Source organism: Sprattus sprattus (genome assembly GCF_963457725.1).
Source record: "Sprattus sprattus genome assembly, chromosome: 4".
Taxonomy (NCBI): domain Eukaryota; kingdom Metazoa; phylum Chordata; class Actinopteri; order Clupeiformes; family Clupeidae; genus Sprattus; species Sprattus sprattus.
In genome coordinates this window covers 36,507,311-36,523,746 of record NC_137923.1, presented here as the reverse complement: position 1 = coordinate 36,523,746, position 16,436 = coordinate 36,507,311, and the positions used below count along the sequence as shown (strand labels likewise).

Below are 16,436 nucleotides of genomic sequence, written 5' to 3'. Positions count from 1 at the left end.
GTGAATATTAACTGTGAGTGTTCCTCCTTCTAAGCCCTTGTACCCAGTATGTACCATTATCACTGTACCCATGATATGTCCCTCTACCTCTTCTTTCCCTCTGACTCACTCGCTTTATCGCTTTCTCTCTCTACCTCTTCACTCACTCACTCACACACACACATACACCCACACACAAACACACCCGCACACACACTTCTTCCTCTTATTCTCAGTCTGTCTCTCTCTTAATTCATCTTTTTCTATCCTTTTCTACACACTTTTTCCCCACACTTTTGCTTGTGTGTGTGTGTGTGTGTGTGTGTGTGTGTGTGTGTGTGTGTGTGTGTGTGTGTGTGTGTGTGTGTGTGTGTGTGTGTGTGTGTGTGTGTGTGTGTGTGTGTGTGTTCAACCTATGGGAAGCAGAGCTGCAGATGTTCCCTGTTAATCTTCCTGCCATGCTGTAGCAGCTCATGATGTCATCCAGGACACATAGACACACACACACATGCGCACACGCACATATGCGCACACACACTTACAAACAGACCCAGAGTCCTGCCCACATACCTCCTCCCTCCTGTGCCACCCAGAGCTCTCTCCAGAGGCCTGTCTGCTGCAGCAGGCTGTGTGTGTGTGTGTGTGTGTGTGTGTGTGTGTGTGTGTGTGTGTGTGTTACTGCTCTCATTGTGTGGAGCTCTGTGTGGGAGTCTCTCCATGTTCTACGGTTCTGTGAGGGTTGAGCTCAGTATTTGGGTCCTTTCTCTCCCTACTTCCATAGTTTTATTCTTCATGTTCTGGTTCTGTGGTTTTGTGTGCAGTGCTCTTTGGGCTGCTTCTGGACGGTTCTGTTTCTCTTCCTTCTCACGTTCTACACTATGCAGAAGCGCAGAGGTTTCAGAACAAACCTCTTCTATTGTCCTGTCTCTAACTTCTTCCTCCTCTGTTCCACTTCATGTCTCACTTCACCATACCACACTCCCCCACCCACCCCCATATATCTGTCTCACTCTCTCACTCCCTTCCTCTTTCTCTCACTCTCTTTTTCTCTCTCTCTCTCTCTCTCTCTCGCTCTCTCTCTTTATTTCTCTCTCTTTATCTCTCTCTCCCTCTCTCTCTCTCTGCTGCTTTGTCTCCCCTCTTAACAGTTAGTGGGGGCAGGGACACCTCATGGGCTGATGCACTACATCTCTTTTTTTCCCTCTCTATCGCTCTCTCTGTCCCTCTCTCTCTCCCGCTTCCTCTCTTCTATGCTATGCTTCATCCTCTACCTCCTGTGGCAGATCAAACTTTTCCGGTGGAAATGAGTCTGAGCTCATGAGCTCATGTGTGCCTTCGCTGTCATTACTGTAATTGGGATAGTGTCTTTGAGCCCCCTAGTGGCCAGAGCAGGCAGTGCCTCAGACTGAGAGCCCACTCCAGCAGATGGAGGCAGACTGGATGCTTATGATGAGACAGGTGGGGAAGGGGTTGTAGGTGGGGCACAAGGCAGTGGAAGAGAGGGGTTGGGGAGGAAGGGAGGGAGGGAAGGAGGGAGGGAGTGTGGTGAGGAACAGAGTGGGACAAAGTAGAGAGAAAATTGAGGCCAAGTTGGGAATGTTTTGCTGAGCAGACCGTGTTTAGAACTGAAAGATAGCAGTTGGACAAGTAGTTGGACATCTGTATTAGGTGTGTGTGTGTGTGTGTGTGTGTGTGTGTGTGTGTGTGTGTGTGTGTGTGTGTGTGTGTGTGTGTGTGTGTGTGTGTGTGTGTCCCAGAGGAAATTGAGACGTTACACTACGTTTGGCAACTACCTGCAGAGCACATCCATCAGTGCAACCTCAGGGGCTACATCCTGTCTCCGCCATATTTTCCTCTCCCTCACGGTCTCCTCCTCTTTCTATCCCTCTTTTCCTTTATTCCTGCTTGCTGCTCTGATTTTCTCTTTCAGCCAGGCTTCTATCTTTCCCCTTTTTCTCTCTCGATCTCTCTCTCTCTCTCCCTCTCTATCTCTCTATCTCACTCTGTCTCTCTCTATCCCCTCCCTCCATCTTCCTTGAGACAGGCGTGAGCGACGATTGATGGAGGGATCACATTTCTCTCCTCTTATCTTTTAATAGACTCTCTTTGTGTTGGGCTGCACCTGATGGCAACACAATACAGAGCCCCATGTCCTGCTTCAAAGGCCCCGAATCCCCTCTGTGCTTACACATGTGCTTAGACTCTCTCACACACACACACACACACACACACACACACACACACACACACACACACACACACACTGTGTAGAGGTCTAGACACCCTACCCCAAACCCATAACAATCCCTCAGAACATTAGCAGCTGTTTCTAATGGAGCTGTGAGGAAGTGAGTGTTAAAGGTCTGTGTGATGCTTTGTACCTAATATTACTATCTGTTGGGGATGAAGCCGCTAGAGAGAGAGAAGAGTAGAGAGAGAGAGAGAGAGAAAAAGAGGAAGAGAGAGAAGAGACTGAGCCAAAACAAGGGAGTGTGTGCTTGTGCATTGTCACATTGGCCTCTTTACACAGTCTGCCTTAACAGATCTAGGACAGAGACAAATGTAGACGCTCAACCCAGACAGTAATTTGAGCAGACGTTTGGAGTGTTTGTCTTTGCTGGCACGTGTGTGTGTGCGTGCGTGTGCGTGTGTGTGTGTCTGCGTGTGTGCCTTGTTCTGTCTGTATTTGAAATGTCGTGCCGCAACCAGACACCCTAAGCAGGACCAGCGGAACCCTCCGAGGTCACATAGTGCCCACACTTGACTTTTACAGCTCACTCCAAACCTCAAGGCCTCGCCATAAAGTTTTATCCCTCCTAGTTTAACCCTCCTCTCTGTTCCCAAACCCTCTGATGAAGCTTGCGTTGGGGCCAGAATACTCTCACTGCCACAAGAAAAAGAAAAAGAAAGACCCAAAGACCAAACAGAGGAGGGCAAAAAAGAACTGGGCCAAGAAAACAATGTGAAGTGAGCAGTCTGGCTCTCAGTCTGTAGCAAGCATGGGATAGGCCTGTTCCCACAGCAACTGTTAGCCAATGAGAGGCCGGCTGAAACTCTAGCCCTCTTGGTTGGCTCTTGATGTGCAGCAGGGGTGCTCAGATGTGCCGAACAGCACAAGGCTTTTATTTGGGGCATTAGAGGCGGAATTAAAGAGCTTTCGGAAACCAGAGCAAATAAAAGTTGACTTTGTGTTCCGTAAAGCAGCGTTCTGAAGCCGTAAAGCAGGAGTCTGAAGAGCTGTTGGCTCTGAATGAAACGGCTCTCGCTCGGGGTCCCTCTGGTTTGGGAGGTTTTGGGGAGCATTGTTGTGGTGGTGATTTGTTGTGTACTGTAGTCAGTGGTTAAAGTGGGATTTGGTAAGTGAGGGTACTCTATTTCCCGGTGTGGTGGTGGCGGCGGGGGGGGGGGGGGGGGGGTGGTATTTGGTGGATCTGGCGGCGGCCGTGGCGGGGGGTATTTGGTGGATCTGGTGGCGGCAGCGTTGAAATCACCCATTCCTATATTTTTTTAATCACAGTGATATAAGGAGGTCTAACCAAAGACCTAAACCAGGGATGGATCATGAGCCTTTTGGCCCCTATTTGGTTCCATGAGAAAATTTTGAATTTGGTAAATATGATTTCCTGTATTCTGGTGCATTTTGGGGATGGCCAGCTGGAAATGAACAATTAGTGCTGACATTTAGATTTGAAACTCATAGCATTTAAGCGATTCACACATTTTAGGCTGCTGAAGCTGGGCTGTACTGCTACTGCTAGGCTGGGCTGCCGCTGGGTTGCTGCTGTGCTGTACAGTGGTGCTGATGCTGGGCTGCTACTCTTGATGCTGCTCTGGGCTATGACCTGGGCTGCTTTCATTCCCCTAATCACGGTGAAGATAAGGAATTTGGAAAATGACACTTAAATCAGCCTTGATGACTGCAACAGTGAAAATGGATAACGAAATCTGTTCTGCATCAGGCCAAATCTTAGTCATTCTTACACAGTAATCACAGCGCAAATTACACAGTGCCTACTTAGTTCCATGGCCTGGACTGTCCACTCACACAGCCATTAACAAACAACACTGCAGACTTCAGTTATTAAATTAAAAATATTTTACTGTTAAATGAATTATCAAAACATGACATAGCAACAATGCTTGGTAGACTTCTTAGACTATCAATTGCTTGATTTTAAAAGAAAATCTAAAAAGAATGACTGTTTAGGCACCATTTCCAGACAAATTCTTACCCTTGGAAATAATCAGTTATTTTTCGTTTACACCCTCTCTTATTTCGATCCTCCTCCATCTTTAAGAAGGAAATTATGAAGACATAACATTACCAACGTGTTTTCCAATTAGGAAACAAGTACCGGGTACCGGCATTTTTTGTCTATCTGACAAGCTGACGTGCTAGCCAATAACCAACTAGTTGCAGTTAACCATTGTTAATGTTCGTCATTCTCAGTCAGGGCCAGAGTGATAGAAAACAAATAACTAAAAGCCTGGTTCTTTCTTTAAGTTGTGTTTGTTGCCCTATTTAAAATATAGACGTTAGACTTTAGCTTACTACTTCACCTTGGACTCCAACATGCACTCGCTCTGACTGGAACAGTCTAAACACTTACCGCAAAGCGTCGCGCTCTCAACTGAACTGACAGGATAACTGTTTTTTTTTTCGCGCGAAGCGTGTTTGTCAGAGGGATGAACAAGGCGGGGCTAGGGGATGATATTACGTTTTGATTTGATCGAGACGCTGATGAACTCCTTCAGAAGGAGCGCGAGCCTTTCACAGTGCACGTAAAGGCCGGTTCAGACCAAAGATTCGTGACAAGACGAGACTGGCATAACATTAAATATATATATATATTTTTTTTAAGAATCTATTTATTTATTAATTTATCTGAGGTGCCGGTACTGAGTACCGGAGCGTTCCGGCCCACTTTAACCCCTGACTGTAGTATGATTTCTTCTAGCCTGAGAGCTTTTCAGTGTGCGGTGGATATAATTGGTTTAGTATGTTATGATCTGTCATGTGAGCGTATGGTTTGTTTCATGTCTGTTGTTTGAGAATGTGAATGTGATGTTTGTGGGTAGTCTGTTGATTTGGATTGAAAGGAATGCTTCAGAGCACTGGCAAAATGCCAAGACATTTAAATCCAACATAAGCTGGATGTGGGTGCACAGAATCAGTGTTATCAGTCCTATTAGTTAAAATGATGTTTGATTTCTGAAACCTTGTCTGCTGTATGAGAGTTGAGGCACCAGGGGTTTGCGTTTGTTCGGTTCTGACCCATGTTTACCTGTCCCCCCCCCCCAGGTGTCCAAGGTGAATGGGCTGACCCGCTCCGCCCCGGGGGGCACACACATGGCTGGTGCCAAAAAAGCGAAAGACTTCCGCCTGCCGTCCAAAAGTGTGAAGTACACCGCCACCGTGACCAAGGGCCACGTCACCTACACCAAAGCCAAGCGGGACCTGGTGAAGAAAACCAAACTGAACCACAGCAAACACTCATCTTCATCGTCATCATCATCCTCCTCTTCGTCCCTGCCCTCGTCCGCTGCTGCCCTCCACCTGCACACACACAATCAGTCCCTCTCAGGTAAAGCCCACAGTAGCAATGCAAAAACACGCAAACAGGTGCTTGCAGCCAGCCGCCTGCACTCTCAGCCTCCGGCCGGCGGCACGGCTGCCAGGCTCAACGGCAGACTCAACGGCCAGCACGGTGCCAAGGAGGAGAGGGGGCAAGGACGTGAGGGGCTGCGCCACTCCAAGAGACGTCTGGAGGCGGCGTCAGGAGGTCTTCCTCTGCCAGACCGTCCCTCTGTCCCCTCCGTGCCGGTGGCCATGGCCGCGGTCACCACGGCGACGTCTTCAGGGAAGGGGGAGGAGTCCGGCAGCCTGTCGCAGTCCACGCCCGCAGAAGCCAAGAAGCTGAAGCTGCAGCCTAGCCCCCTGGAGACCCGCAGCAGGAAGGCTGTGTCCGCCGTAACGCTGCCCAACGGCCACGATGCTGGTGCAGCGACGGCGGCTCCGGTAACGCCCCCCCAGATGCTCTCACCCCTTCAGGCCGCCCCTCCTCCCCCTGCCACTGCCACCCCAACGGCGCCCACCGCAGCCGCTCACCCCCAAACCCAACCTCAGCGCCAGCGGCCCAAGCGGGCGTCAGCCGGCAAGCTGATGTTCATGCGGCAGGCCCAGCAGCGGGCACAGCTGGCATCGGCCCACAACCGCTCCTCTACCTCAGCCGGCGAGCTGCGTGGCGCAGAGCCACGGATGGACAGAGAGAAGGAGAAGGAGAAAGAACGAGAGCGAGAGAGGGAACGTGAGAAAGAACGAGGGAGGACTCGTGCCGGGCTGGCGGCTCTGCCGGAGGCTGCTCTATTCCGTCCGAACACGCGGGAGTTCCAGGACCCGCTGGTCTACTTGGACTCGGTGCGGGAGCGGGCGGAGCAGTCAGGTCTGTGCCGCGTGGTGCCACCACCGGACTGGCGGCCAGAGTGCAAGCTGAACGACGAGATGCGCTTTGTGACGCAGGTGCAGCGCGTCCACAAGCTGGGCCGACGATGGGGCCCTAACGAGCAGAGGCTGGCCTGCATCAAGACACACCTCAGGGCCCAGGGCATCCACATGGACGAGCCCCCCATCATAGGTGAGGACCCCGCACTGTCACACAACCTCTCCTCTACCAGCCTGAGAAACATCTTCATATCAGTGAAGGTTTGGGCCTATCAGCTCTTCAGCTCTTACTGACACACACACATGTAACGTGTTCTGTGCAGGGAGTCTTTTGTGATGGTCATCATACTGTTGTTATTATTTTGAAATGATTTTGATTTTGATTTTGTCTGGCACATCTTGCTCTGCAATTGGACACCATGAAGAAGTCATAATAGCCTAAATCATACCTCCTGTCAAACTCAAGTAATGGTTGATAATGCAGAACTGAATGGAAAAATAGCCTCTCTTCTGCAAAACAATCTCTCGCATAAATTGGCTGTCACGGTGTATTTGCACTCCAACTGCCTGGAGCAGCTTTACAAGCTCTTAAAGCAGACGCTCTTAAAGCAGACGCTCTTAAAGCAGTCCTCTTCTCTCGTGCACTCTTCCCATCAAGATTGGCCATCATGTAGGTCTCGCCAGGTTATACAGCAGAAAATAAATGTTTATTGAGCTGTGTGGATCGTAGCATTTTCAGTCCTGTAAACTAGCGGTTGTTGACCCGCGGTGGCTTCCTGTCACCACAAAGAAAAGGCTGCCACTAAAAGGACTCCTGTCAGCTGTTATCTCTACTGAAGGCATTCAATCATTCAATGCAGGGGAAAGATGTTGCATAAATCTTAACAGTAAAGTAACAGTGGTGGAAAATAATGTGAATGTGGGATGAGGGGGTGGGAGTGGCATTATATCAGAGTGCGCACACACACATACACACTCACACTCACACTCATTCATTAACACTAACTCCTCCCGTCCTGCAGGGGGCTGTGAGGTGGACCTGGCCCGCTTCTTCCACCTGATTAATGACATGGGCGGGATGCAGCAGGTGATGGACCTGAAGAAGTGGAGCCGCCTGGCCGACCTGCTGCGTATCCCCCGCTCCGCCCAGGACCGGCTGGCCAAGCTGCAGGAGGCCTACCTGCAGTACCTGCTCTCCTACGACTCCCTCAGCCCCGACCAGCACCACACACTCAAGTGCCAGGTTCTCGCAGAGAAGGAACTCCTAGAACGCCGGCGCGGACCCCTGGAGGGCCAGGTGGACTCGGCCCCGCTCTCCCTCCAGAGGTACGAGCCCAAGAACGGCCTCCTGCCCGCCGGAACGCCACGCAACGGATTCCGCAGCCGCAACGGGACCGCCGGTCATTGCGTGGCCAAGGAGGCAGAGACGGAGGCGTCCCCGGTGAAGGCAGGCCGCAGGAGGCTTTTTGCTCAGGAAAAAAGGGATGCTGTGCCGGATGGAGGAGTGAAGGAGGAGGAGGAAGAGGGGAACAGAGGAGTTCTCAGTGAGCAGCACAAGTGTGTGTACAAGGTGAGGTCATGAAGTCATGAAGTTACATAGAACTGATCTGCTGCTGTCTGTGTCACCGTCTGAGAGGACCATGAATACACTCTAAGAATCCTATTTCAGTTTCTGTTTGTGGATAGAGTTCAACAGTATGGTGATACAGGAATGTCAGGCGTGCCGCTGAGGTTGGGAGTTTAATTTAAATGAAATGCTTAAGATCAGGACAGGAGAACTGACACTGTGTGGAATGGTGGACTGTTCTTCTCACGGGTCTGCAGATATATATGGACCAGCTCCTCCCATGGTTATTTATATTTGTACACACACACACACACACACACACACACACACACACACACACACACACACACACACACACACACACACACACACACACACACACACCAACTGTACTCACCCACGTCGCTTAGAGCCTTGGCGATACTGAAAGCAGCCCCATGCTGTTAAAGGCCTCCAGCATGTCAGGCTCATCTGGTAGACAGAGCTCCAGTTAGAGTTGAGAGTCCTGAGATCTGACGACAGACAGACAGACAGACAGACAGACAGACAGACAGACAGACAGACAGACAGACAGACAGACAGACAGACAGACAGACAGACCCTCTCTCTTCTATCTGTTACTCTCTCTTCTTTCTGTCCCTCTCTCTTCTTTCTGTTATTCTCTCTTCTTTCTGTCCCTCTCTTCTTTCTGTCCCTCTCCCTTCTTTCTGTCCCTCTCTCTTCTATCTGTTACTCTCTCTTCTTTCTGTTACTCTCTTCTTTCTGTCCCTCTCTTCTTTCTGTCCCTCTCTCTTCTTTCTGTTATTCTCTCTTCTTTCTGTCCCTCTCTTCTTTCTGTCCCTCTCTTCTTTCTGTCCCTCTCTTCTTTCTGTCCCTCTCTTCTTCCTGCTGCCTTTTGTTTCCTATGCATGCCCTTATAGAAAGGCACTTCCCAACCAGCTGGCAGTATGTGTTTTAAATGGGCTTGTGACTCCTGCCCTATGAAGGGAGAGTGCCAGATTATTCTCTTACTTCTCTGTCCTGTGTTGGGTGGGTCTATATGATGTTTGGCTAATAAGTTGTATGGCCTAATAGGCAGTTAACCCTAAACACACATTCACACACACACTTCCATCATAAAATTGGAAAACTGTATTGTAATGTACATCAGTCTAACCTGAGCTCTGTTGTTAATGAAGGAGTCGCTGTCCTAGAGTGTGAAAAATACACACACACACACACACACACACACACACACACACACACACACACACACACACACACACACACACACACACTGCTGCAGGAGTCTCTGTCCTAGTGCTGCAGACAGCAGGCTCCACACCACTGCAGAGAGGCTCGTGAGCAGAGGGAGACAGTGGAAGAGGAAGATTTATGTGCACCTTCTAAAGCAGCAATCTCCTCCATCTTCCCAAAGCTACTCTGGGCACGGTTCATAGTGGAATACATGCAGTATCACACACATACCTACACACAGAAACCCTCCTGTCTTTCACATATACACAGAAATATATCTCTCCCCTAAAATGCACCTACACAGACACACAATTGCTATGTTTCATCATTCGATGACTGGCAGCTCTTTACTAAATTGACGAACGAGTTAACTAATATGGTATTGCAGGGCAGATGACAAAACTAGCAGATGTCTCCAGAAAATGAGCTTAACATGGAAGGTCACCTTGGGCCTAACACTATCACTCACACAGAGAATGTGTGTGCGTGCTTTGGTTATTCAGGCCTGTGGACAGATGGTCTAGCTCTTTGTTTACATGATGTGTTTTTGTTTTGCACTTAATATACGCGAGTGTGTGTGTGTGTGTGTGTGTGTGTGTGTGTGTGTGTGTGTGTGTGTGTGTGTGTGTGTGTGTGTGTGTGTGTGTGTGTGTGTGTGTGTGTGTGTGTGTGTGTGTGTGTGTGTGTGTGTGTAGGCCTCTCATATTTGTTTGTTTACATTGCAGGGGAAATCAGTATCGTTGACCACCTTCTACAGAATAGCCAGGAACACCATGAACATGTGCTTTAACAAGGAGCCCAGCGCTACTGAAGTGGAGGTAATGCGCTCTCTCTCTCTCTCTCTCTCTCGCCCTCTTTCTGCATTTTATTGAGTGTTATTTTATCTCTTACACACACAGCTGTTAAGGTTTATAGGCTCCACTGAGCTTTTATATTTTATCCTCATGTTACATTTGAACTTTATGACTGGAAGTACCCAAATGTATATCAAATACATTAAAAACTGATGTGAGTGGAAGTCTAAGGTGTAGTAGTATCTGAGAGATGCCTACAAACATGGCCCCTCACAACCACGTCAACCACACTGATCTTTTTGAGTTTTTTTCCCCTGCTGCCTGCTGTTTGAAGTGAGATTTTTAAAAGTGGAGTTTTTACTTCCTGGGTCAGGTTTCTGTCTGGAGACGGGTGTCTGTGTGTGTGTGTGTCTGTGTGACTGTGTGTGTGTCTGTGTGCGTGTGTGTCTGTGCAGTGTTTTATGGGAATCTCTACTTACATAGCCAGTGTTGTTTTTACTGTTCTTTCTGAATCAACCCTGCTGTCTTTCTCTCTCTCCCTCCTCTTCTCTCTCTTTCTCTCTCTTTCTCTCTCCCAGCAAGAGTACTGGCGGATAGTGGAGCAGAGGGATTGCCACGTGGCAGTGCATTATGGGAAGGTGGACACAAACACCCACGGAAGCGGCTTCCCTGTGGGAAAATCAGAGCCATTTTCAAAGTGAGAGACGAGCCTGCTGTCCAGAAACCACAGCTCTGAAACGCTCTTCCTCCTGCTCTCTCTCTCCCTCTCTCTTCCTCCTGCTCTCTCTCTCTTTCTCTTCCTCCTGCTCTCTCTTTCTTCCTCCTGCTCTCTCTCTCTTTCTCTTCCTCCTCCTCTCTCATTCTCCTGCTCAATCTCTCCCTCTCTCTCCCTCTACACGTCTGTCTCGAGCCAAACAGGCTGTCTAATTTGCCTTCCCTCGTTCACTGACTGTCTTCATGTCACCCACTCTGTTTCTCCCCCCTCTTCCTATCAGTCTGGTCGGACCAAGCTGTTGTCTCATTTCTCTCTTTCTGCCTGGTGGGAGTTATTTTCTTCTCTCTCTCTTTCTCTGTGTCTGTCTGTCTGTTCTAGCTTAGTTCTCCTCTTCTCTTTCTCTTTGTGTCTGTCTGTTTGTTCTAGTTTAGTTCTCTTCTCTTCCTCTTTGTGTCAGTTCTAACTGAGCGGTTCTGTGCTCTGTCTCCCCTAAGGCATGGATGGAACCTCACAGTTCTTCCTAATAACTCCGGATCCATCCTGCGCCACCTAGGTGCCGTACCGGGTGAGTCCTACAGCCTAGAACAGTCTAGAACAGTCTATCCCATAATGTTACCACAGCTAGCAGGTGCCATGTCCCGAGAGAGTCTCTAGGAGTGACTATGCTATGCTAACAGAACCCTCCCCTGTGTCTCTAGGAGTGACTATGCTATGCTAACAGACCTGTGTCTCTAGGAGTGACTATGCTATGCTAACAGAAACCTTCCTGTGTCTCTAGGAGTGACTATGCTATGCTAACAGACCTGTGTCTCTAGGAGTGACTATGCTATGCTAACAGAAACCTTACTGTGTCTCTAGGAGTGACTATGCTATGCTAACAGAAACCTCTTTTCTGTCTCTAGGAGTGACTATCCCCTGGTTGAACGTTGGCATGGTCTTTTCTACCTCATGCTGGTCCCGGGACCAGAACCGCCTTCCATACATTGATTACTTACACACTGGTGCTGACTGCATTTGGTAAGTACTAGAGGCCCATTCTGCCATCCCTAGGCTAACTGCAGGGTACCACCTCAGCATAAAGGAGAGGGAGATGAGGAGACAGCAGGAGGCTATGCTGATTGGAGTGGAGGTTTTGTCTTCTGGCATGTACAGTGTGTGTGTGTGTGTGTGTGCTCGCGCTTGCGTGTGTGCGTGCTTGTGTCTGTGCGTGTGTGCGTGCGCTTGTGTGTGTGTGAGCTTGTGTGCATGCGTGTGTGTGTGTGTGTCATACGCGTGTGTGTGTGTGTGCGCCTGTGTGCATGTTTGTCTCTGCGCGTGTGTGTGCGTGCCTGTGTGTGTGTGTGTGTGTGTGTGTGTGTGTGTGTGTGTGTGTGTGTGTGTGTGTGTGTGTGTGAGAGTGTGTGTGTGTGTGCGTGTGGTGTGTGTGTGTGTGTGTGCGTGCGCTCGTGTGTGCGTGTGTGTGTGCGTTTGCCTGCGCGCGGGTGTGTGTGTGTGTGTGCGTGCTTGTGTGCACACATGCATGAGGGTGACTCATCAAAAATACAGGCTGTTGCCATGGCAACACAACTAACCGATATTCTCACTCGTAGTTCCACGTTGGTGGAACGAGCTGCCAAACACTACCAGAGCAGGGGCGTCCCTCTCTACCTTTAAGGAGCTCTTGCAGACCCAACTCTTCAGAGAGCACCTTCCTTCCTAACTTGCACTTCTACTAGTACTTAACTTGCACTTACAGCAGTTACATTCCTGCACTTTTTTTCTATTTCTTATGTAAAATAGTATTTATTGTTACACATACAGGTCTATATTGCTATTGCTCTATTGCTTGTTGCTTTGGACTAAATGTAAATGACTAAATGTAGATGACTAAATGTAAAAGTAGCAGCGCGCACAGGATGTAGCTATCAGTGCAAAGAGGCAGCAGTGGAACGTGTGGTCTCTTTCACACACACCCTTCCCCAGAGGTTTGACAGTGTTTGTGGGTTGCAGGTATTCTGTTCCTGCTGAGGAGAAGACTAAGCTTGATAAGGTGGTGCACAGACTTCTGCAGGCCAATGGCACTCCGGGCCTCGAGATGCTGGAGAGAAACGTTATGGTGAGGAACACAGTAGTACACACACTTGGGGTCGCATCATTGGCACTTCACATAGTGTCATTTTCTCTCTTTCTTTCTTTCTTTCTCTTTCTCTCTCTCACTCTCACTCTCACTCTGTCTCTTTCTCTCCCTCTTTCACACACTCTCTCTCGCTATATATATATATATACAGCCGCGGAAAAAATTAAGAGACCACTTAAAAATTATCAGTTTCTCTGGTTTTACTATTTATTGGTTTGAGTTAAAGTAAAGTTAACATTTTAGTTTTATTCTATAAATTACTGACAACATTTCTACCAAATTTCAAATAAAAATATTGTCATTTAGAGCATTTATTTGCAGAAAAATGACAATTGGTCAAAATAGCAAAATAAATGGAATGTTTTCAGATCTCGAATAATGCAAAGAAAACAAGTTCATATAGATTCTTAAACTACACAACACTAATGCTATAACTTAGGAAGAGATCAGAAATCAATATCTGGAAAAACCGCATCTTTTTTGTTATTTTGACAATTGTCATTTTTCTGCAAAAAATGCTCTAAATGACAGTATTTTTATTTGAAATTCAGTAGAAATGTTGTCAGTAGCTTATAGAATGAAACAAAAGTGTTAATTTTACTCAAACACATACCAATAAATAGTAAAAAAATTAAAACTTTTTTCAAAGTGGTCTCTTAATTTTTTCCGTGTGTGTGTGTGTGTGTGTGTGTGTGTGTGTGTGTGGTGTGTGTGTGTGTGTGTGTGTGTGAGAACATGTTTTTTCTGTGTATGTGTTTCTGAATGGCCTTGTTGTCTTTTTGTGCACAGATCTCTCCAGAGGTGCTGTCTCGTGAGGGCATCCGGGTGCACCGAACCGTTCAGCACCACGGTGAGTTCGTGGTGTGCTTCCCTGGAACTTTCGTGTCCAAAGTGTGCTGTGGCTACAGTGTCTCCGAGACGGTGCACTTCGCCACCCCCCAGTGGATGGACCTGGGATACGAGACTGCGAAGGTAAAGCCAGATAACACACACAGTTACACAAACACACTCTCTGAAATTCATAGACATAAGTGAATAGACCTGCAACCATTTGTATTCACACACACAAACACACACACGCACACGCACACACGCACACGCACACACACACACACACACACACACAAAAACAATAACAATACACTCACACAAAAACAATACACTCACACAGACATTTATACACCACCACCAAAAAGCCACCTCCCTGCTTTGTTCAGTCATATTGTGTTCTCTGCTGCCATCTGCTGGATGCAGGGCGTAGTCAGTATTTTCTGTTTGATCTGAGCCCATGTTGTTTTGGTTGTCAGGATCTGAAATGCCGGCACATCGCCAAACCCTTCTCCATGGAGAAGCTACTCTACCAGATCGCCACAGTCGAAACCAAGCGTGAGAATGGCTCACTCCTCAGTACAATCTCGTCTCTTCTCAAAGATCTCAGGTAAGAATGGGATCCAAATACTAAGCAGCAAGCAGCACTAAAAAAGCTCAGTCGATAGTTTGATAATTTGGATCCATTCTCAGTAAACAAATTTCTAGAGTTCTTGTTTTTTTTATTCTTGACTGGATTAATACTTATATTCTGTTGTGGGAGTGTTCTCCAGGGTCGATGACCAATGTTCCTGAGTCATGTGATGAGGGTCTAAAGGTCTGTTCTCCCCTCAGGAACATCGAGATGAGACAGCGACAGGAGCTCTATGAGGCTGGACTCCTCTCCTCCGCCCGCTACGGTTCACTCGATCTCAACCACTCACCCAGCGACGGACGCAAGAAGCCCCGCAAGTGGCTGGCCCTGGAGTCCTCTGAGAGACGCTGCCAGACCTGCCAGCACCTGTGCTACCTGTCCATGGTGAGCTACGCACACACACACACACATACACACACACCCACACACACACACACCTGTGCTACTTGTCCATGGTGAGTTTCAGACACACACACACACACACACACACACACACACACACACACACACACACACACACACACACACACACACCTGTGCTACCTGTCCATGGTGAGCTTCACACTCAGGAACTCAGGGAGGACCTCACCAATCTCTTTAAAATACTTTTGTCTTATGTCCTCATATTGTGTGCACTGTATCAGGAAGTGCAGCTCTGTCTCTACTGTTCTTTGTTCGCAATGGGGGCACAGTCTGTTTTCCCTGGGGAGCCATGTTTGTCTGTGCCTACCCACCTCTATGGCCAGGCTGTGTTCACTGAGTCTGTACTTTGTCAACGTGGTTCTCAGATTTTTGTCTATGATCAGGGTCAAATAGGGTGCTGGAGTATAATTTCTGTTAAGGGCTGAATAGAATTGAATTTTACTTTCTGTTTTTGTTTGTGTATTCCAATGGGTAATGTCATTTTGCTTAAATTGATTTTCCAATTTGGTTTATCCTAATTTCAGGTGCCTTTCTGTTCTGGTCCTGAGGTGTTAGTAGGGTGTTAGTGTATATGTGGGGGTCTGGAGAGCTCAGGCTCAGAACCAGCTGAGTGAGGGGACATGTATCTTAGCTCAACTCTTGTATGTGTCTCTCTCTTGACATGTATCTCTCTCTCTCTCCCTCAGGTGGTACAGGAGAATGAGAATGTGGTCTTCTGTCTGGAGTGTGCTCTGGCCTATGTGGAGAACCACAAGACATGCCGTGGCCTCAAGATGATGTACCGCTATGATGAGGTATTCAATCATTTCTCCGTCCTGTTTACTGTAGTCCTTTTGGCCACGTTTACCCTGCCTGGCAAAAGTGATACAAATCCAATATTTTGGTGACATATGACACAGATCAGTTTATGTATTTATGTATTATGAATTATGAACGTGTAAACAGGGCCTCATTCCTGTGTGGGAATAAATCCAGTATTAATTGGATACCTTACATGCGACTGTCATGTAAATGGACAGATTGGACAGTCCCTGTCATTGAAAATGTGACAATTTTCTACTTTTCCCCACTTAATGGCGTGTACCGTTACTTTCAGAATCAGAAAGGTTTTTACTGCCAAGCAGGTTTTCACCTACCAGGAATTTTTTGTGGGACGTTGGTGCAAACAATAAACATACACAATAAACAATACACATATTAAGTTATTATACACGTATTAAGTTATTAATGTAAAAGAATATTGTAAAATGTACAGAATATGTAAAAATGGAAAATGCAGGACTAGTGTGCAATTAAGAGTTCAGGATTAGAGTCCGTGTTGGGGGGGCTGGGGTCCAGGGCCTTGTTAATGAGGCCAGCTGCAGACGGGAAGAAGCTGCTCTGGTGGCGTGAGGTTTCACATGCAATGAGGGCTTTCCTCTTATTTGTTCCACCTAAAAATGGGACCAATATTTTGTGGACCTCCTGAAGATGCTTCGTAAAGCAATGGCTTGTATTACTATTTAGTAAGTGTCCATCGCAGTGCTGGCTGGTTGTCTACTTTTGTTTGGGTAACGAAACCCTCTTGCACACATGCAGGTTGACTCAAGTGTTCAGCAAGTGTAAACACAGGTACCAGCTTTGGGTCACTTTTAAAGGTAGATGTTAACAGGCGGTCCACAAATTCTGATAAAGGCAGTGAATCAGAACTGAGCATCACGAT

The 16,436-nt window shown here is 47.7% G+C and overlaps 1 protein-coding gene across 1 annotated transcript in view; it reads left to right on the top strand.

Annotated features, from left to right (window-relative positions):
- jarid2b (jumonji and AT-rich interaction domain containing 2b) overlaps positions 1 to 16,436 on the top strand; it is a 126,389-nt gene that overhangs the window by 108,915 nt on the left and 1,038 nt on the right. The window contains exons 8-18 of the mRNA XM_080836706.1: positions 5,282 to 6,614; positions 7,444 to 7,991; positions 9,950 to 10,042; positions 10,597 to 10,715; positions 11,228 to 11,298; positions 11,636 to 11,750; positions 12,723 to 12,828; positions 13,639 to 13,821; positions 14,157 to 14,287; positions 14,512 to 14,695; positions 15,421 to 15,528. Coding sequence (XP_080692832.1) covers positions 5,282 to 6,614; positions 7,444 to 7,991; positions 9,950 to 10,042; positions 10,597 to 10,715; positions 11,228 to 11,298; positions 11,636 to 11,750; positions 12,723 to 12,828; positions 13,639 to 13,821; positions 14,157 to 14,287; positions 14,512 to 14,695; positions 15,421 to 15,528 — 2,991 coding nt within the window. The remainder of the gene's footprint in view (positions 1 to 5,281; positions 6,615 to 7,443; positions 7,992 to 9,949; positions 10,043 to 10,596; positions 10,716 to 11,227; positions 11,299 to 11,635; positions 11,751 to 12,722; positions 12,829 to 13,638; positions 13,822 to 14,156; positions 14,288 to 14,511; positions 14,696 to 15,420; positions 15,529 to 16,436) is intronic.